This window comes from Saccopteryx leptura, chromosome 11 (genome assembly GCF_036850995.1).
Source record: "Saccopteryx leptura isolate mSacLep1 chromosome 11, mSacLep1_pri_phased_curated, whole genome shotgun sequence".
NCBI classification, from domain to species: Eukaryota; Metazoa; Chordata; class Mammalia; order Chiroptera; family Emballonuridae; genus Saccopteryx; species Saccopteryx leptura.
Genome location: NC_089513.1, coordinates 71,650,310 through 71,671,450, shown reverse-complemented (window position 1 = coordinate 71,671,450; position 21,141 = coordinate 71,650,310). Strand labels below are relative to the sequence as shown.

The following is a 21,141-nucleotide window of genomic DNA, read 5'->3' as shown; positions in this document are numbered from 1 at the left end:
TGCACAATCTCTCGTTACTGCCCTCCATCCCGGGTCTGAGGTTGCGCCTGACCTGCCTTCCCCCCTCCCCCCACACACAGAGCTACCGCACCATCCACGGCCACGACCCGCAAAAGGACGCAAAACCGTCGCTGGAAATGCTCAACCAACGTACTCGATCAGGTCGGGAAGGGCTTTGTAGACGTCTTCATCGTTGACGCTTTCTTCCGTGGGGAAGGGCCTGTGGGGGAGGGGAGAGAAAAACAAGGGTGAAGATGCCACAGCTGGGCTGGCATTCACCTCTCACTACAGAGGTCAGCTCGCCTGCCTGCTCCCAGCACGGTCCGATCCAGTACCTAGGGCTGATCCCAACATGCGGCTGGGTCTGGGGTCCCCCTGGGACACTATGGCATCTTCTACCCCAAGTCAGTAGCAGCAATTCTGCCGATCACAGCAGTCCTCTGAGCAGCTGTGGACATGCCAGTGTGCTCAGGGGATCCCCCGCCAGCCCCCCACCTGCAGGCTCACCTCCTGGTGCCCCTGCAGCTCCCCCGATCCCGCCCCCCACCCTGTTCAGAGAACAAGCTTTGCCTGCAACACCCACTCTTCTCACTTATAGATGCTGATCTGGCTGACAAATCAGTGGCTAACAGTCCCCCTTGACGAATAACTGGGCAGCCACCTAATCATAAAAATTATCAGAAGACAAAAATACCTTGCCCTTTTATAAATGATTACTGACTCTGATATCCTTTTCTATTTGGGCTCTAAGGTGTTTAAGTTATATTTTTTTATTTTCAATTATTGGATAAATGAATCCATCGGGCCTCAGGGAGAGAGTAGGGGGTTTTCTTTGCCTCCTGTTCAAAAAAAAAACAAAAACAAAACAAAACCGCTTTAATTGACCCCCTAGTCCTAGCCACAGGCTTCCTTGATTGCTTCCTGCTTCTAACAAAATCACAGGAATTATACTGCAGTGCCCAAGTGTTACTATTTGTACATGGACCTGGCATGTCATGTCTCATAAAAACAAGACGACCCACCAAAATGACAAACAGGCACTGAATGGTTATGAAATAATTAAATTTAACATGAGAAACAAATTTTCACCTTAGTTAATTTAATCCCTAAGACATGAGGAACCTACATTTTTTTCCGAACAAATTAAAATGTGTGAGAAATGCTGAAGTTTCCAAATCTTCCTTAAAAAAAAAAAATTAATTTAGGCTCTTATACCAATCCAAGCCCACTGCAGGAGATTTTGAAAATATAGACAAGAATAATTAAAGAGGAAGAAATTATTTTGACATATATCCTTTCAGAATCAAAAACACATTAGTTCACAAAAATTAGAACCATGTTATTTCAGAATCCGTTCGCATGTAACAACGTAATATACAAACTGGTATGGAAAGAAAATTACATACTGAAATAAGAGCAAATTACAAGGTGTTGAATGTTTATCCAGCCTACAGACTACTTCTGCAGAGAGCTGCCAAATTCCCAGCACATTTCTGAGAAAGGGTCTGCAGGGTGTTCTCCCTGAGGTCACTGTGTTTGTATCCTGGGGCGGGGCTGCCAAGCACTGCTGATCGGTCAGATAGGACATGCTCGGATCCTCTCCCTTAGAATCGGAATGTGAGCCGTACACAGAAAAAACGGAAGCCACAGAGGAAAAGACTAGGGGTAGAGCGTCTAATAACTGGAGGCTGAAGTCCGGAGCTCTAGGGAAATGAGGTAAGAAACGAAATCGACTCCATTTCCATGCAGGCTAGGCTGGCTCTGTGGCTACTGAAATTGCTTGTCTTCATTTCTAAGGTTATTAAAAGTATACCTTTCTATCTGATCTAACGTAAGTCTGTAATAGTCTAGACGGGAAAAGCCCAATATGACATATACATATGTATCTCCATGCTTCCTGACTACATAATATGCCATTGCCTGTAGAGAGCGTAACTCATTGACCCAATTCACTTCCAAGTTCTTCATTCAGCACCAAACTTTCAACACAAGTCCTTGTACACATATCATTTTACATGTGTCTGATTACTTCTTAAAACTCCTAAAAGTTGTGAGTTATTGTTATGGTCTACAGGAAATAAATGCATTATAACATCTTTTCAAATATTTATTTATTTAAGTATGTGTGTTTGTCTTGATGAACCACATGTATAGAAATATTGAGGGAAGTTTTTTGAAAAAAGAACCATATCAATGCTAGGCACTGTAAAAAGAGAACAGTGTTTAGCCAATGTGCCTGATTCAACTCTATGAAGTTTTTGCTTGCTCAGTATGTTTTCAAATGTGTGTTGGGCACTTAAGATCCAGACAGTCTACACAGAATTGAGATGCAGTCCTTGTACACAAAGTGCTTTGCAAACAGTAACTATTCAATAAGCAATCGTGACATTGAACCACAGAGAAACAAGCTTACCTGATTCCTGTGGCCAACGCTATCGGTGTTCGAGAAAGTCGCGATAATGTTTCTATCACCTGCAAAAAGAGGGGAGTGTTCATTGCACATGTATTTCAGAAAAGATATGTTTTCCCCCCCATAACAGCAGTTTTACAATCTAATATCAACAATGGCAGCAGAAGTGTAAATTTGCATATGCCAGGGACGTGTGGAACAGGAAGAGCTGTGACCAGACAGCATAAACACCTGGCTATAATTTTGTCCCTTTCTTTGACTTCATGACTCCCTAACGCACCTGGTTGGCATTTTCTCTGTCAGTAGAACAAGGAGTTCGACGAGGTCATCCCAAAGGACTTGCATCTCCCCTTGTAGAGAATCTCAGAGAGCCTATAAAACTGCACTGTCCAAAACTATAGCCACCATCCACAGGACGCTATTTAAGTTTACATTAATTAAAAGTTTTTAAACAGATGTTTCAGTTCCTTACTTGTACTGATGGCACTTCAAGTGCTCAATAGCCACACGGACATCAAACATTTCCATCACCACAGAAAGTTCCATTGGACCGCCCTGCTGTGGAGCAGTGAGTTAGCATGTGGGTTCTGGAGGCAGACCTCACGGGTCCAAATCCTGGCTTCACCACTTAGTAGCCACTTGGACAAACTAACTTCTCCTGGCTTCAGTTTTTTTCATCTGGATACGTCATATGATAATAGACTAATAATAATCATTGGAGTATTGTGAGGATTAAGAAGATGATACATGCAAGATATTTAAATGGTAGCTATTCTCGAAAATCTCCAACTTTTAAGAAAATTATTTCATCCTAATTCCGAATGTTTTCAAGAAAAAGAGTTCTTAAATTGCCTTTGCTTATCTGTTTCAAACGTTCCTTAAGAAGACGTCCCCAGCCGTGAGGGCAGCATTAGCACCTTGTGGTTTTTTATCCTGCTCCTATTTTTATGGCTAAGAGCATCTCCTTGAACGACTTAGTGAGGAAATCCGGAGCTAGCGTGTCTTTTCCTCATGAAGTCTGTTTCTGTGATAACAGAGACCGTCCGTCTGAACTCTCAGAACTCAAAAACTGTCAGACCTTATTCAGAACAGGGCAGGAGGAGAAAAGGTAAAGCTCTCAGAGCTAAGGAGATCTTCTAATTCCTCAGTTCAAAGATAGAAACAGGCCCTGGTCGGTTGGCTCAGTGGTAAAGCGTCGGCCTGGCTGCAGGAGTCCCGGGTTCGATTCCCAGCCAGGGCACACAGGAGAGGTGCCCATCTGCTTCTCCACCCCTCCCCCTCTCCTTCCTCTCTGTCTCTCTCTTCCCCTCCCGCAGCTGAGGCTCCACTGGAGCAAAGATGGCCCGGGCGCTGGGGATGGCTCTATGGCCTCTGTCTCAGGCGCTAGAATGGCTCTGGCTGCAACAGAGCAACGCCCCAGATGGGCAGAGCATCACCCCCTGGTGGGTGTGCCGGGTGGATCCCAGTCAGGCGAAGGCAGGAGTCTGTCTGACTGCCTCCCCGTTTCCAACTTCAGAAAAATACAAAAAATACAAAAAAAAAATACTTTGCACATTACAAGAATAAACCAAAATGAAAAAGGTCACTCTAAAAGGACGGGGAAATGATAACGCCCACCAAATGCTTAACTCAGTAAATGCGGACATTTATTATCATATACTGTAAGTTTGTTCAGTTTTGTTTTTTCATGTAATTGTCCAGCAGAGGGAGCCAGACAATAGCACTATATTACTCTCCTCCTGCACTGAAGGAGTTTATCAACAAGCTGAAACCAACTCCTGTTATTTCTTTAAAGGAATATTTATCACTCTCTAGTAACATAAAAATAACAAAGATACACATTCAGAGGAGGGGGGGGATGAAAAAGATAATATGTAGCACATCTCAGAATGAATCTCTCTGAGGACTCTGGGTTTTGAGTCTGTCTGATTATGCATGGAGTCTGCCCATTAGCTCCAAGTTCAGCCAAAGCAAATAGAGACTGTTTAGTCAACGTGGTGTTTTTAGAACAGCATGTATTCTGTAAAGGTGGAGGAATCCGGATTTGGAAGAGGCCAGGGTACAAATTAGTGCCAGACCCTCTAGTCCCCTGTGGGGAGACGAACCTGCCATTAGAAACACCCACTCGAGAATATTTACAGAAGAAAATATCCCCAAAGACAGTAAGAAGACTGTTTTCCCTGAAATGTATTAATTTCTAAATTATTACCTCAAAATAAGATGAAACCATGGACAGTAACTCCCAGAAACGGAGCTAACTAGTAAGACTCTTTGCGAGGTAAGTGGCCAACGGCTGACCACTAAGCCCACCTCGCGGAGTTTCTTTCTTTACCTTGTGTGCTCCGTCCCTTGTTTGATAAGAACGGAGGCATCTGCAAAGAAGTGGCCAGGATTCTGAGTAACATAAAAAGGGTTTCCCGTGGGAGCACGGGGACAGCGGTGGGCTGGGCTGCTCGCTGCTTCAGAAAGGTGGGTTAGCCCAGAATCTATCACAAGGAACCTGAGGGCTCACCGGGGGTGTTCGCCATTCCCCGGGTGAGAAGGGGGGTGAGCTGACTCCGCGGCAGAGAGACTGGGAGGCGACCCGTGAGAAGCATAGGAATAGTGCTGACGCCCTGTGGCGGGAAGAAGAATCCAGGACAGCTTGGGTGAGCTGTTAAAGCGTGGATGTGGCCGGCACCCCTGCGCCACCAGAAAGCCCCGGGACGCTCCCAATCAGGAAGCTCTCCACCCCCCACCCACCCCCACCCCCATGCCCCTCCACGTGGCCGAACAGGTGCACTCTGAACTCGCCGGCGGGCGGGCTGTTCCTCCTCCAGGGCCGCCTGGGACCGCCTCCCACCTCCTTTGTGCCCCCGCAGCACTCTGGACAGAACTCGGCCCCATACCCACCACCTCTGATCAGCTGTTAAAATACAATGTGTCCGTAAAGTCATGGTGCACTTTTGACCGGTCACAGGAAAGCAACAAAAGAGGATAGAAATGTGAAATCTGCACCAAATAAAAGGAAAACCCTCCCAGTTTCTGTAGGATGATGTGGCAGCATGTGCGCATGCGCAGATGATGACGTAACACCGTGTATACAGCGGAGCAGCCCACGGCCATGCCAGTCGAGATGTGGACGGTACAGAGGAAAGTTCAGTGTGTTCTGTGGCTCCCTAAATTCCAATCCGTGACCAAAGTGCAACGTGAATATCAGCGCATTTATAACGAAGCGCCACCACATAGGAATAACATTACTCGGTGGGATAAGCAGTTGAAGGAAACCGGCAGTTTGGTGGAGAAACCCCGTTCTGGTAGGCCATCAGTCAGTGACGAATCTGTAGAGGCTATACGGGATAGCTACCTAAGGAGCCCTAAAAAAATCTGTGTGTGAGCCCACATCGAACTGCACTGAATAGGTATAAAACTGGGAGAGTTTTCCTTTTATTTGGTGCAGATTTCACATTTCAACAAAAAATCTTTTGTTGTTTTCCTGTGACCGGTCATGGAAAAAAAGCACCATGATTTTACGGACACACTATTTCAAATGGGGTCATGTTTATTTTGTCAAAATGAAATAATAGAGTAATACCTACGAGGTGTCCCCCCTACACACACCTCTCCCATCCTCTGCCTAAAGGGGACCAGAGCTTAGAATCAGATGTGACCCCCCTGCAGAGCTTTTTCTTCTTTACAAGTATTATTTTAGTTAACCTGTTCCTATTACACAGGTCTTTTTCATTTTTTTCTACAATGCTGTAGAAAAAAGCATTGTTCAATGCTTTGTCATTGAACAATAAATCACAAACAGTTGTGTCAACACATACCGATGTACCTGGTTCACTCTGACTTTATAGAGCATTTAGTGTACCTGACGCAATGACTCGGCCATTCTCCGGCCAATGAGCCCTTCCCGCATTCCGCTACGAGAGGAACGCTGTAACCACCCTCCTTGCCAAACGCCTTCTCAGTTCTGTGCAGGTATTTCCGTAGGGAAGAGTCTTCGATGGGATGACGAGGTCGAAAGGTATGACCATTGCTGCTCAAAAGGTGTGCATGGATGTACCTGCCCCTGAAGGTCTGTGAGCACATTACCAGGTATTCTAATGACTTGTCTGTCTGTCTGTCTGTCCTCCCATCCAACAAGAGAAAATACCCTCAGAGCAGAAGTGTCAAACTGCTTCATCCTGTTTCCATCAGGGCCACCCAGCTCACAGCGGGGCTCATCACAACCCCTTCACAAATACACACAAATATCTGTGGCTCAAATGAATGACTAATATTTACCTTGCAAATACTGTTGCGAAGATTACGAACTGCTGTGTAAAGATACGGAAAGGGCTTAGCCTGGCACTGGTGGGAAATGAATGAACAGTTGAGGAAGGGGCCCAGGATAAAAATCAAACATTAAGGGTGAGAAAGAGTTGCTTATCTCCTCAAACAGAGAGCTAGCAACATAGTGGCAAGACTCTCACCCACCCCATTGTTTCACCGGAATGATGATTTTTATTTTGTTGGAGCTCTTTATTTTTAGCATCCCCATGAGTTCCAAAACCACGAAAGAGTTTTTTTAAAACAAACAGCAACATTGAACAGGAGCAGAGGCACCCGTTCCAACTCCTCTCTTCATGGGACCCTCGGGCAAACTCGCACCTGCCGTTCACCCAGCCTGTCAGTGCTGTGGGTCTAATTTGTAATTAAAACAAGCCACCCATGCGGATGCAGTATGTTATTGCTACAGCTAAGATCTTGATTTGGGGGACCCAGAGCCAGAGAGAATCACTGGAGAGAATCGGGGAACACGCACACAGCTTGGCCAAAAAGCGTGAACTGTGGGTTTATCTCCCTGAGTCATCATTCTGGAGGGTTACCTCCTAACCCGCTCTCTGACCCCGCGGGAAGGTTCTTGAACAGGGAGCAGAGCTTGCTTCCCCAGGAACTCAGGGGGCCGTCCGGGGGCTGCAGGCTTGAGCCCCAGGTGCAAGACCAGCCTGAGACGCTCAGGAGGGGTCCACAGCACTGAGGCATCAGAGCATGAAGTCACCACCCAGCTGGGCAGGGACACTGCATCACAGTCCCTACAGGCTCGAAGCAGGTGCCCTGTGGGGTCGCAGAGGAAAAGCCCAGGCCCCAGAGTGTGTAAGTGGGTGTGTGGGCCTGGGACCTGGGCTGAGTAATTCAGACGGACGGACAGACAGGCCTGCAGACTGGGTCAGGTGCAGCCCAGAGGTGGCCCAGAGACGTGGTGTCACCCGAGCTTCCCGACACTGGTTTCTTGCTCTGACGATGAGGCCTGCCTCGTTCTAGCCCCCAACCAGACGGTGAGTTTCAGACGGACAATGCATTTCACCTTCCTTCTCCTATGATGAGGACGTCAACAGAACTCATCATCTTCATTTTCTCTGCAATTCTAATTTCACAGAGTAAATTACCCGGTCAGGATACTGCAGCTTGTGTCCTGTTTTGACACATATGTTATCAGGGGTCGGCAAACCGCGGCTCATGAGCCACATGCAGCTCTTTGGCCTCTTGAGTGTGGCTCTTCCACAAAATACCACGTGCGGGCGCTACCTCGATAAGGAATGTACCTACCTGTAAAGAAATGTCAGTCGTTGCACTGCTGATATTTGGCTCTGTTGACGAATGAGTTTGCCGACCACTGTTACATCTTTCCTAAAATGCTTGATCGTTGCTTTCACTACAGGCGGGTGGTGCCGAGAGGCACCCCCTGCACCTCCCCGCGGCCAGAGCCGGCTACCACAACGTGACTTCCGCATCGGGGAGACAGTACCACGGGAAATGGATTTCCACTGTCCAAAAGCAGACTCCCTACATAGGGGAAAGGGTCCGAATGACAGTTTGTGCAGGCCCTGACGATGGTCATAAATGCAGGAATTATGCTATACCTATTATTTCTGAGACTTCAGAAGTAAAGCTTTACTGAGCACCCTCGCCTCCCTTCAGCAAAGTGATGCACTCGACCGGTCAGGAGTGCAGGCTGCAGACTCAGACACTGTGGGCTCCGGTCCCAGCTCCTCCTCTCACGAGCTGGGTGACCGTGGGAGTCAAGTAGCCTCTCCGGGCCTTTTTCCCTACCTATAGTATTAAGGTAAAGTCATCATCTATCACACAAGTTTATTGTGAAGATAAAATAAGTGGAAACAGGATGGAAGGATGCATGGATGGGGGGGAGGGAGGGAGGGAGAGAGGGGGGGAGGGGAGGGAAGGGAGGGAGGGAGGGAGGGGGGAGGGAGGGGGGAGGGAGGGGGAGGGAGGGGGAGGGAGAGAGGGAGGGAGGGGGAGGGGGGAGGGGAGGGGGGAGGGAGGGAGGGAGGGAGGGAGGGAATCTACATACATATTAAATGTATAGAAGAATGACCCATACTTCTGCTATTTCCTAATGTCATCATCATGACCATAATCATCGGTAAAGTAACCAAATTGAGATTATATACTTCCTACTCTCAAAAACCCCACCGTCTACTGGGAAGGACCACAGGGGTGGTAAGCAAAAACAGAGACCTAGTTTTGCACAGTCCAGTCCCAGCCCAGAGGAGGGAGCAAGGCCATCTGTCCCCTCAGCCTGAAGGACAGAGCAGGGGAGACTCAAACGGTGTTCGGAAGTGGTGACCTTGGCCGTACCTCGCAGGGCAATCAGGAACTTCCCAGACTCTGTCTGTCTGCAGCTCTGTCTGTCTGCCGCTCTGTCTGTCTGCCGCTCTGTCTGTCCGCAGAGGCCTGACGGGCAAGGATTAGCGCCCTCCACCCCGTCTCCTCCATCGTCACAGCGGGAAGAACACTTTCTAAGCAGATTCACCGGCAGGTCACAGTCTGAGGGGATTGGAGTTGCCATTTCCGGAATAATATTTTTCTGACCTGGCGTACAGTGGATACTTCTCAAGCTCTAAGAGATGAGGTCATTCAGCCTTTTTTTTTCCCCTCAACCAAACAGACGTGCCCTTGTCTCGGGGGCACTTCCACACCACTGTGGTCTTGCTGTCTCCGCCTTCCTGGCCCTGCACTCTGCCTCTGGAGACCCCAACAGGGCTCCTTCCTGCCAACCTGCCCCTCCGAGCCCCCCACGGCCTCCCTCTCCCTCACCAGGCTGGGCACTGAGAAGCCAGACGTGTGCTCTTCCTCCACACCCCGGTCTGAATCCGGCCGGCGTGCCCTCTGAAATCGTCTCAGATCCCACTCCCCTGTCCCCTCTGCTTCTGCCTTAGTTCTGATCCTCTATTTCCTGCTTCAATTATTGGAATGGTCCCTGATTGGTAGCTCAATGGATGGAGCATTGGCCGGGCATATGGACGTTCCAGGTTCGATTCCCAGCCAGTGCATACAGGAGAAGCGACCATCTGCTTCTCCCCTCCTCCCTCTTCCCCTTCTCTCTCCCTTCTCCTCCCACAGCCAATGGCTTGATTGGTTTTAGTGTGGCTCCAGGCACTGAGGATAGCTCGGCTGGTCTAAGCACATCATCCTCAGGCACTAAAAATAGCTCAATACTCAAGCATCAGCCCCAGATGGGGGTTGCCAGGTGGATCCCAGTCGGGGCCCTGTGGTGCCTGTCTCACTATCTCCCATATATATATGGGAGGTATACAGTTTCTGATTTCTTGCTCCCTTCCAATCTACCTTCCACCTGGCCACCACAGAGGCTGTATGACATTTCAAAACTGTCGCTCTGACCACACCCCCATCGCCATTACTCCCCCTTTAAAATTCATAAAAGTTACCCCTCACGCAAAGGTCAGATTATTTAAAAGCACATGCAAAACCCGTCCATCAATCTTACCACCCCACCCCCACCCCCAGCCTGCCCAGCCGTCCGTCCACACATCTGCCCTGTGCAGCCCAGCCAGCCATGCAGTCTGCCGTGCTCCAAATTCCAGAAGCACATGCAGAAACGCCAAGAGGGAGTAAAACTCCCATTCCTGCATTCAGAGACGGCTCCACAGACAGCAACACCTCCCTGCTAAAAAGCGGGGGTGGGGGGTGGGGGGGGAGCAAACTTGTATCGGCATGCTCATTTTCTCACACCGAGTTAAAGGGGCCCAATGTAACAACATTGTTTGCACACGTTTAAACCACCCCCTGGGTCCCGTCAGTGCAGGAACAGCTGTCTGGGAGCGTGGGATCCAAATGCTCACACTTCTCCTAAATTTACACAGGCCAGTTGCAGCGTGTTGAACTTGGCAGGCAAGTAATAAAGAATTCAATGGTTTGTGCACAACTGTAAAAGAAAGGCTTTCATTTTGAAAACAAAATCATGTTTGCAGATCATTCTGCACCTTTACACAGAAGACAGAGACACGACAGCCCTAGCCCATTGGCTCAGCAGTAGAGCGTCAGCCCGGAGTGTAGGAAGTCCTGGGTTCGATTCCCAGCCAGGGCACACAGGAGAAGTGTCCATCTGCTTCTCCACCCCTTTCTTCTCTCTCTCTCCCTTCTTATCCTCTCCCACAGCCAAGGCTCCATTGGACCAAAGTTGGCCCGGGCACTGAGGATGGCTCCATGGCCTCTGCCTCAGGTGCTAGAGTGGCTCTGGCCACAACGGAGCAATACCTCATATGGGCAGAGCATTGCCCCCCTAGTGGGCATGCCCAGTGGATCCCGGTCGGGCACATGCGGGAATTCATCTGACTGCCTCCCCACTTCTAACTTCGAAAAAATACAAAAAAAAAAGAAGAAGAAGAAGAAGAAGAGACAGGATCTATAAAGAAGGCGTGGCCACTTGAATACATTCAACCCCAAGCATGGGAATTGGATGGTGGCCCCATAGGTAAACGTGGTTTACTCGCTGGACCACGGCAGTAAGGACCCAGCAGTCATCATCAGCTCCCTGAGAACCCACTGGGACTTTCAGACAACTCACTCACTTTAAAAGGACCCGCCATAGGTATTAGTATTGAGCCAGAGGAACAGCTGCTTGTGTGACCTAAAACAGACTGGAAGAGGTCTATGTGACTCAAGGGACTTTACAAAACATAACGAATGTTCCAAGTCGCCCACAAATCATACTGCTGGGTCCAAGTCAACACAGTTCCCAAATCCGGCTCACTTTCAAAGTCACGCGCCTCTCCGGCACAAAGACCTCGGGTCGCTGAGTGCAGCCCAGATGGCTGGCACCGCTCTAAAGGATCACAGACACCAGGAACAAAAGGCAACACAGGACTGATAGGACCTGTCAGTCAAGAACGCGTCCCTTTCGGCCAGCCTGGAGATGACCACGGTTAAAGTCCTGGCCCCAGGACGACTCATGGAGAATAATGAAGGGTCTGCCGGTCATTCTCCTGTTTCCAATCACCTCGCAGAAACTACATCTTTGCCTGCAGGACAAGGAGAATAAAATGACAGTCCCCAGCCTGACCTGTGGTGGCGCAGTGGATAAAGCGTCGACATGGAAATGCTGAGGTTGCCGGTTCGAAACCCTGGCCTTGCCTGGTCAAGGCACATATGGGAGTTGATGCTTCCAGCTCCTCCTCCCTTCTCTCTCTCTGTCTCTCCTCTCTCTCTGTCTCTCCCTCTCCTCTCTAAAATGAACAAATTTTAAAAAAATTTAAAAAAAAAAAAAAATGACAGTCCCCAGCTGGCTCTTTGCTCTGGCCAGTCTGGTGACACTAGTATTTTCATACGGCTTGGAGTGCTCATTCTGCATGGGCTTGAACAACTAAAGAGCAGGTAGACTGATTCTTTATGATGGAAGAGACGGAGTTTCTAGACAGCTGACCAACAGAAATATGCAAGCCACACACAAAACTGTAGAATTCTCCCTGGCTGGTTGGCTCAGTGGTAGAGCGTCGGCCTGGCATGCAGGAGTCCCGGGTTTGATTTCCAGCCAGGGCACACAGGAGAAGCGCCCATCTGCTTCTCCACCCCTCCCCCTCTCCTTCCTCTCTGTCTCTCTCTTCCCCTCCCGCAGCCAAGGCTCCATTGGAGCAAAGTTGGCCCCAGGCACTGAGGATGGCTCTATGGCCTCCACCTGAGGCGCTAGAATGGCTCTGGTTGCAACAGAGTGACGCCCCCTGGTGGGCATGCCGGGTGATCCCGGTCAGGTGCATGCGAGAGTCTGTCTGACTGCCTCCCCCTTTCCAACTTCAGAAAAATACACACAAAAAAACAACCGTAGAATTCTAAGGAGCCACGTTAAGGGGGAAAAGGGGGGGAAAAAAACAAGTGAAAATTATTTTAACCATATTATTTTACTTAAATCCAACAGAGCTATCATATCCTTTCAATACGTAATCAAGATACAAATCCAGGTATTTGACATTTTACGTCTTCGAAATCTGAGGCGTACTTTACAGGTACAGGTCTTTGAACTGCGACTGGGCACGTTTAAAGTGCCCAGGGTGGACGGCCCACGGCCAGGCAAAGAGCCCTCCGAGCACGGCGAAAAAGTCCGCAGATCGTCGTGAGGAGAAGGCTGGGCCCCAACCACACGGAAGGGCGACAGTGAACCCCAACACAGCTACCACGCTCTCTCTCCTGGTCCTGAGACCTGCTGGGAGACTCTCGCCTCGGGCCCGTCTCGCACACGAGCGCCGCTGGTGAACAGGGGAAAAAAATGAGCAACACGTGCAAATCAGAGCAAATATTTGGAGATGAGGACAGTGGGTTCACGACTGGAGGCCTGAGAAATAGGGTTGAAGCGTGAAGTTGGAGGCAGACTGCTTTACATGCTAGGCCAGGGGTCCCCAAACTTTTTACACAGGGGGCCAGTTCACTGTCCCTCAGACCGTTGGAGGGCCAGACTATAAAAAAAACTATGAACAAATCCCTATGCACACTGCACATATCTTATTTTAAAGTAAAAAAACAAAACGAGAACAAATACAATATTTAAAATAAAGAACAAGTAAATTTAAATCAACAAACTGACCAGTATTTCAATGGGAACTATGGGCCTGCTTTTGGCTAATGAGATGGTCAATGTGCTCCTCTCACTGACCACCAATGAAAGAGGTGCCCCTTCCCTTCCGGAAGTGCAGCGGGGGCCGGATAAATGGCCTCAGGGGGCTGCATGCGGCCCGCGGGCCGTAGTTTGGGGACCCCTGTGCTAGGCTAAGGGGGCTCTCCTCCGCTGTGGACGTTCTGGGGAGCCCAGAAAGGTCGTCGAGCCGGAGCACGGCACCACCACAAAGCAGTAGTTGAGCACCTGGGGGCTGCACAGGGCAGGGTAGGGGAAGTAGTCCGAGCTTAGCAAGTGGTTCTTAACAACAGCCCAGCTCTGCCCTGATTACAGGGTGACGTGGAAGACAGGAAAGGAAGCGGATACGACAAGGGTGGAGAAAAAGGGGTCCAAGGATTAGCCTGAGGATTCAATCCAGGCAGCACTGAGAAATGTGACTCTGTTCCAGTGGGGACCAAAGACAGCCCTGGTTGACAATAGCTGGCCCGGAGCTGTCCAGAGTCTCGGACATCCTTGTGACTGGATGTCTGCCATCCGGGCTGCTGTCCTGACCCCGTCCGTGTCCGGCAAATCCCGCCAATGCGGGGCTGGCCCAGAAGCAGCGCGGCCTCTGACCGTGGGGCGGGCGTTGCTTGCGCAGTGTGCGTGCAGGTGCGTCAGCACTGAGAATATGGTTTCTGCGGAACGTCATCCTGCTCATCATCCCTTCTTCCCTCGTCCTGCGCTTCTACCCGCGGCCTTTGCGGAGGGGATCGCGCGTGATTACCGCGCCCGATGCTCTCCTTTCCATCTCCCTTAGCTGGGATTTCATCCGCTTTTTGAAATTCACTTGTATGACGACTGAAGGGGAGAAAGGCTGAAGGTTTACTTTCATTCTTGTTAATTTCATTCTGCCACGCCCTTCTCTCCTTGCATTCCAAGTGCTTGATCTCCTCTCGAAGAGGAGCTTCAATGGAATGACCTCGGTAGCTATTTTTGGAGCAGGCTACCGACATGGGCTACTTGAGCGCCCTGTCACCTGTGTGACCCTGAAGTCCTGGAAGGGATGTCCTGTGTACCTTTGCGAGCCCTGGAAGACTTCTATTCCTGGGACCTGGATTTCTGTGCAACGAGCCAGAAGGACTTCTGAAGCCGTTAGCTGCGCTGAGTGTGTGCGTGGCGACACCGGGCTGATCTGAACTGCCCGTGGGGTCTAGGGTTGACGGAATAACCTTCTCAACGGCGGTAGGAATGGGACTCGGTCCCGATGGGGCAGAACGAGCCCAGCGAACACGCAGTGCCCAGACCCCAAGGTTTACCTCGGGCCGTCCTGCATCTGACATTTTCTGCCAGCTTCACCCCAGATCAAGTGTGCCCCCTAAAAAACGAGATGCCATTGCCTTATGAGACAAAAAGGGGAAGGGGGGGGAGTCAGTGAAGTCCAAAACTCTTCGACCAGAGACGTCTGGGAGCCATCGGCCCCCTTCAGAAGCTGTTTCTCAGATGCTTCCGGCACCTGGGCACACAGATGGGGCGCAAACCACCCCGGGCACAGGCCGCCCAGCAGCTAGACAGTGCCAGGCTTCCTCAGCCATGCCAGCCGGCCGCCTGGCCGACCGGGGACAGACAAGAAACCCCGAATGAGGAAAATACTGGCATATAAAAAGAAATTACCAAGATAACTCATATCTAAATAACTCAGTAAATTACATCCTTTGACCTCTTACCACGTCGGCTCCCTTCATGCATCTACTGATGCCAAAATCCCTGCAACACGTTAAGTAGTAAGATTCCCGGGAGGGAGAGAAGCAAGTGGCATCTACCTCAGGGTGGTTTCTGTGTAATCGTAGGTCAGGGTCTAATCACAATAGGATCTGTTTGGATACTGTTCTCTGCTTTCTTTTTATTCTCCTCTGTCTGAGACACCTCCCACTAAATGAATCCCCTGTCAAAACACGGCATATGTAAGAGATATTAAAATCTCGATGATCTTTTAGGGTCATTTTCCCCAGGAAATCATTGATAACAACTTGAATTAAGAGGATAAAACACTACAGTGGCGACCCAGACTCAGCCATTTCTATCCAGTTATAAAAATTTGCATAAGTCACGGCTCTCTTAATGCTATAGAGAGAGGAGACCCACGCTGATGCAAACAGCCCTCCATAAAGTAACACAATCAGTTCCTTCTGATTCATCCAAAGAGACACGTTGAGTTCAATGTGTCAAAGAAGCTATTCTGAGACGCCGGGTCCAAGATCTGTGCTTCTTAGGAAATAACAAGCTGAAAGACAGTCCTGACCCCATCGAATCTCTGGCCCCCCTACTGACCCTCCCCCTAACTCTTATCCCATCGAATCCTAATCTCAGACTTGAAGGTGGGGGTAAATGTTCAAGAACAGGGTAGCTGGTTACTTGAATAAAAACAAAGCTTGCCCTGGCCGGTTGGCTCAGCGGTAGAGCGTCGGCCTAGCGTGCGGAGGACCCGGGTTCGATTCCCGGCCAGGGCACATAGGAGAAGTGCCCATTTGCTTCTCCACCCCTCTGCCGCGCTTTCCTCTCTGTCTCTCTCTTCCCCTCCCGCAGCCAAGGCTCCACTGGAGCAAAGATGGCCCGGGTGCTGGGGATGGCTCTGTGGCCTCTGCCTCAGGCGCTAGAGTGGCTCTGGTCGCAATATGGCGACGCCCAGGATGGACAGAGCATCGCCCCCTGGTGGGCAGAGCGTCGCCCCTGGTGGGCGTGCCGGGTGGATCCCGGTCGGGCACATGCGGGAGTCTGTCTGACTGTCTCTCCCTGTTTCCAGCTTCAGAAAAATGAAAAAAAAAAAAAAAAACAAAGCTTCATGTAACTTCATTCAGGTGACATCAGAAAGCCCCCGGCATTGAACGGTACACCAATGTGGCTCCCACACAAGGGCTCTGTCACTGTGACCGCCTCAAAACAGCATGCTACCAACATGGGACTGCGGAGAGATCCTGGAGCTGGTGCCAGCTGTGACACGCTGCGAGCCCACGGACAGATCATGCGGCTTCTCTGGTTACCAGGCCCTCGCCTTAAAAGTGATGCGCTGGTCGCTAACCTCAACTCTACCCAGCTCCGCGGCCACACCTCACTCCTGACAGTCAGCCACAGTGGCACAGTCTTGCCACTGACTTTTCTAGAAATCAGTCCCCTTAAAAAACAAGACGGGTATCCTGAACTGTCCACACATGTTCTATGCAAACAACTCAGTGGAAAGGCTCTATATCAGCGGTTCTCAACCTGTGGGTCGCGACCCCCGGCGGGGTCGCCTAAAGCCATCGGAAAATACATAATGCATATCAGGTATTTACATTCCGAATCATAACTGTAGCAAAATTACAGTTATGAAGTAGCCACCAAAATTATTTTTTGGTTTGGGGTCACCGCAACATGAGGAACTGTATTGCGGGGTCACAGCATTAGAAAGGTTGAGAACCACTGCTCTGTATATTCCCCACTATAATGTATAAATATCAGATTCCCTTGATATATAATATACACAATGTTTTTTTTTTATCACTGACCCCTTTAAAAAAGCATGTGAATCTTTTTTGGACTAAAGGATCAAAGATTTATAAGAGAGCACATTATATTTATACATTAAAAAAAAAAAAAAAAACTTCCCAAAATAAATTCCTGCAAACGAGTCAATAATTTTTTGCATTAGTCTTACAAGTGGAGTTCAAAAACATAAGACAGGCCCTGGCCGGTTGGCTCAGTGGTAGAGCGTCGGCCTGGCGTGCAGAAGTCCTGGGTTCGATTTCCGGCCAGGGCACACAGGAGAGGCGCCCATCTGCTTCTCCACCCCTCCCCCTCTCCTTCCTCTCTGTCTCCTCGCAGCCGCGCTCCATTGGAGCAAAGATGGCCTGGGCGCTGGGGATGGCTCCTTGGCCTCTGCCCCAGGCGCTAGAGTGGCTCTGGTAGCAACAGAGTGACACCCTGGAGGGGCAGAGCATTGCCCCCTGGTGGGCAAAGCGTCACCCCTGGTGGGCGTGCCAGGTGGATCCCGGTCTGTCTGACTGTCTCTCCCCGTTTCGGGCTTCAGAAAAAACAAACAAACAAAAAAAAAAACATAAGACACATATTGTTGTTAGTAAAGAAACAAAACCCACAAGTTTATTTATATAAACTTACTATATAAGAAACCTTGTCATATCACAAGTGCATGCTGGTTAAGAATTTTTTTTGCCAGCAATATACTTGATTCATTTTTCTTACCTTCTCTACCTCAAAATATTACATCATTTCATTAAGTCAGGTTTATCTGCTTTTTCAGTTCTAATGAGTAAAATAAACAAAAAGTAAAAAGACACACGGTATAACTTCAAGGCAGGATAATAAAAGTCCTAAAATTACTACGCCTGAAGGGGCGAATTTTAATATAATCATCACTAGATCCCATTTTTCAGAGCTCACTGTGTGTCAGGAACTCTACACTAAGCCCTGTGGGCTAGGAATTCTGCCAATTCCACACAGCTGGAAACAGTGTTGGCTAGATCACAGGGTCTGTGATTTCTAACCCAGACTCACGGTCAGCAGAATTCACGCCTGTCACTTTAGCTCTCCTGCAAGACCATTTCGCCCGTTAATAATTCTCAACCGTGGAGGAGTTACTGTTTTGTTAGCTTTTGCTTCGTCCTTCACTTTGCAAACACTGACAGAGCATCTGCCTAGGCCACAAGTCCCACTAGATGACAGGGAACAAAACGTCCCTGATCCCACGGAAAAGACAGACGGGTAAACAAAACACGCAGTCAAATGTGAAGGGCTGTGAACAAGGGAGAAGGCCGAACGGGTCAAGACCAGCTGGAGCTGGGTTTTCCAGTGCGTCCGCCCGGAATAAAGTTGTTAAGGATGATGAGGGATGTGTTATGCGGACGACGGTGGCGAGGGACATTCAAGACAAGAAACGCAGCAGAGACGTCAAGAGAGCCTGGAAAAGGGCTAGACCTCCATAACCCACAGCGTCTAGGCTGGGGCGAAAGAGAGTGGAGAATCAGAGAGGGGAACGAGCAAATTAGACTTTATCTCCTCTTTGCTGTGAGAGAGAGCAATCGTTCCCAAACCTTATCCCGCATCCGTAGCACCTGGAGGATCTGTTCAAACCTGTTGCTGGGCCTCACCTCCAGCACTTCCCATTCTGCAGGCCCTGGGGGGGGAGGGGGCGCTGAGAACTTGCATTTCTAACATGTCCTCAGAGGCTGCTGGTGCTGTCGGTATGGGGGCCACACTTTGAGAGCCACTGATACAGAGAAAGAACCCACGGGGAGAGGAATGCCAAAGCATCATTTTAAAACATATCCCCTTTTAGCTGCCCTCTAAATACTAATTGAGGTAAGTTCTTTTTCTTTCTTTCTTTATTCAGTGAGAGGAGGGGAGGCAGAGATAAACTCCCACATGTGCTCAGACTGGGTTCCACCCGGCATGCCCACTAGGGGGCGATGCTCTGCCCATCTGGGCCATTGCTCTATTGCTTAGCAAACAAGCTCTACTTAGCAACTGAGGCAGAGGCCATGGAGCCATCCTCAGCACCGGGGGCCAACTCACTCCAATTGAGCCATAACTGTGGGAGCTGAAGAGAAAGAGAAAAAGAGAGAGAGAGAGAAGCAAGAAGGGGAGGGGTGGATAAGCAGATGGGTGCTTCTCCTATGCGCCCTGACCGAAAATTGAATCAGAGACATCCATGCACCAGGCCGACGCTCTACCACTGAGCCAACCAGCCAGGTCCTAATCTAGATAAGTTCTTGATTAAAAATAATAAAAAGTAACTACATACTGGTCCAAATGAAGTTCATAGCCTGAGGAAGAACTACAGAGCAACCCAGGAGAATTTTAAGGAATGCATTTGTAAGCATTCACCCTAAGGCTACCTGCTAAACAAGTTAGGTCATTTTGGTCTCTGGACAGTGCACTGCTCTATTCAGGGGAAGAGGCTTGTATAGACACAGGATGGGGGCTCTGGAACCTGGCCGTGCCGACGTGGCTTCCAGTCCCCAGCCTGAGGGCTGCCTGTACATCCAGTAAACCGGGTTTGCAAGGACACACGCTGGACCACCAACAACAGTGGTTAGGTAGGCTGTGAGGCCGCTCTGGAATTTCACTGCTGTTTTTATTTATCTCTACATCGGTTGAAGACTGACTACTAGGCATTCATAAACTTTTACTCAGAAGAGGACTTTTTTTTATGCAAAGAGACTTTCAGAATCGTATGACAAACAGAAACATTTTTTGGGGGGGACTTTGTTCCTAGTCCTCAGTGGAGAAGTCCCAAACCTAAAACTGACGGAAGCAAAGCTGATCAGGAAAACATACTTTAAAAGAGTACTTTTTATTGAGCTGTAAACGTTTTGTATTTTATTTTAAGCTATGTCAGATTTGTCCCTCACACACTTCATTAGCATCTGTTGAAAAATCAATTAATTGTGAAAAAATTCCCCGATTCAGAATCAGTTTCTTTATTTGACTATTTGACTCGTCTGTTTTGGTGCTCACGCATTAAAAAAGAAAAAAAGATGTCAGGTTCTGTTAGATTAAAAAAGAAAAATCAGTCCCTGGCCAGTTGGCTCAGTGATAGAGTATTAGCCCGGCTTATGGATGTCCCGGGTTTGATTCCCAGTCAAGAATCACACAGAAGAAGCAACCATCTGCTTCTCCACTTCTTCCCTCTCTCCCTTCTCTCTCTCTCTTTCCCTCCCACAGCCATGGCTCCATTGATTAGAGCACACAGGCCCAGCACTGAGAATGGCTCCATGGAGCCTCAGGGACTAAAAATAGCTCGGTTGCCAAGCAACGTAACAATGCCCCAGATGGGCAAAGCATCACCCCCTAGTGGGCTTGCTGGGTGGATCCTAGTCAGGGCACACGCTGGAGTCTCTCTGCCTCCCCTCTTCTCAGTAAAAAAAAAAAAAAAAATCAAAAATTGAAGTGAGACCAATTTAATTTCCAATGTCCCCCAATTAACTTTTTCATATCCAAGTTTGCTAGAATGGTAACTGAACTAAATGTAAACCAGGCCACCAAAAACAAAGGTAAGGAGAGACTGTCTGGCATAAATATGGATTAACAGGTAAGTTCATCTAGTCACCGACTTTCCACCAATAATTTCTCACTGTTTTCAGCTCACGAGGGTGGGACCTACTTTGGAATGTTTGGCACAATTTTCCCTGCTGTGAACACACTCGTATTTCTAATTTGGATCCTATAAAATAAAGCATGAGAAGCAATCCTAACCTCCCTCCACCCCACTGACTTTTTTCTCCAAATGAGGTTTCTATCATTCTAACACTTGGAGTGAACCTGACAGAGTCACAAATGTAACAAGATGCAGGTCACCTGCATTTTCAGGTGCTCGTCACCGCCCAGAAAAGGACAACTTTAAAGCCACGGAAACGTTTCGTTGCCAGGTGTCAAAATGATCTCTTCACCTCGGGGGCCTTTTCCGAGAAAAGGTGGTATCAGTGCAAATGCTGAGAGGCTTTCTACTTGATCCTTCCTCAAATATTTTTATTTCAAATAGATATTGGAAAGGCGAGGACTAGAGCCACCGTCTTCCCAGGGCGGTGGGATTCCACATTCAGAACTTAACTCTCTGCTTCCCTCCATCGGTGGTGGAGAATGTTACTAACCCCTGCCCTTGAAATAGGGTTTCTAAAGAGATTTACGTGAGACTTGATTATATAGCACGGATACGATTCCATGTAGTACCCCTGTTCCTCCCAGGGAAGAGCCAGGAGGGAGGGCACGGCAATGGGGGCCCAGGGTCGCTACACACGGCCTCGTACATTATGCACACGGTCAATCCCTGGGAAGGGCGCCCCCTGGTGTGAACAGTGCATAGCTG

The 21,141-nt window shown here is 49.0% G+C and overlaps 1 protein-coding gene across 1 annotated transcript in view; it reads right to left on the bottom strand.

Annotated features, from left to right (window-relative positions):
* The window catches only part of VAV3 (vav guanine nucleotide exchange factor 3), a 315,966-nt gene that overhangs the window by 168,057 nt on the left and 126,768 nt on the right, over window positions 1–21,141 (bottom strand). Inside the window, exons 3-4 of the mRNA XM_066352215.1 lie at window positions 2,414–2,472; window positions 155–220 (exon numbers count right to left, since the gene is read on the bottom strand). Coding sequence (XP_066208312.1) covers window positions 155–220; window positions 2,414–2,472 — 125 coding nt within the window. The remainder of the gene's footprint in view (window positions 1–154; window positions 221–2,413; window positions 2,473–21,141) is intronic.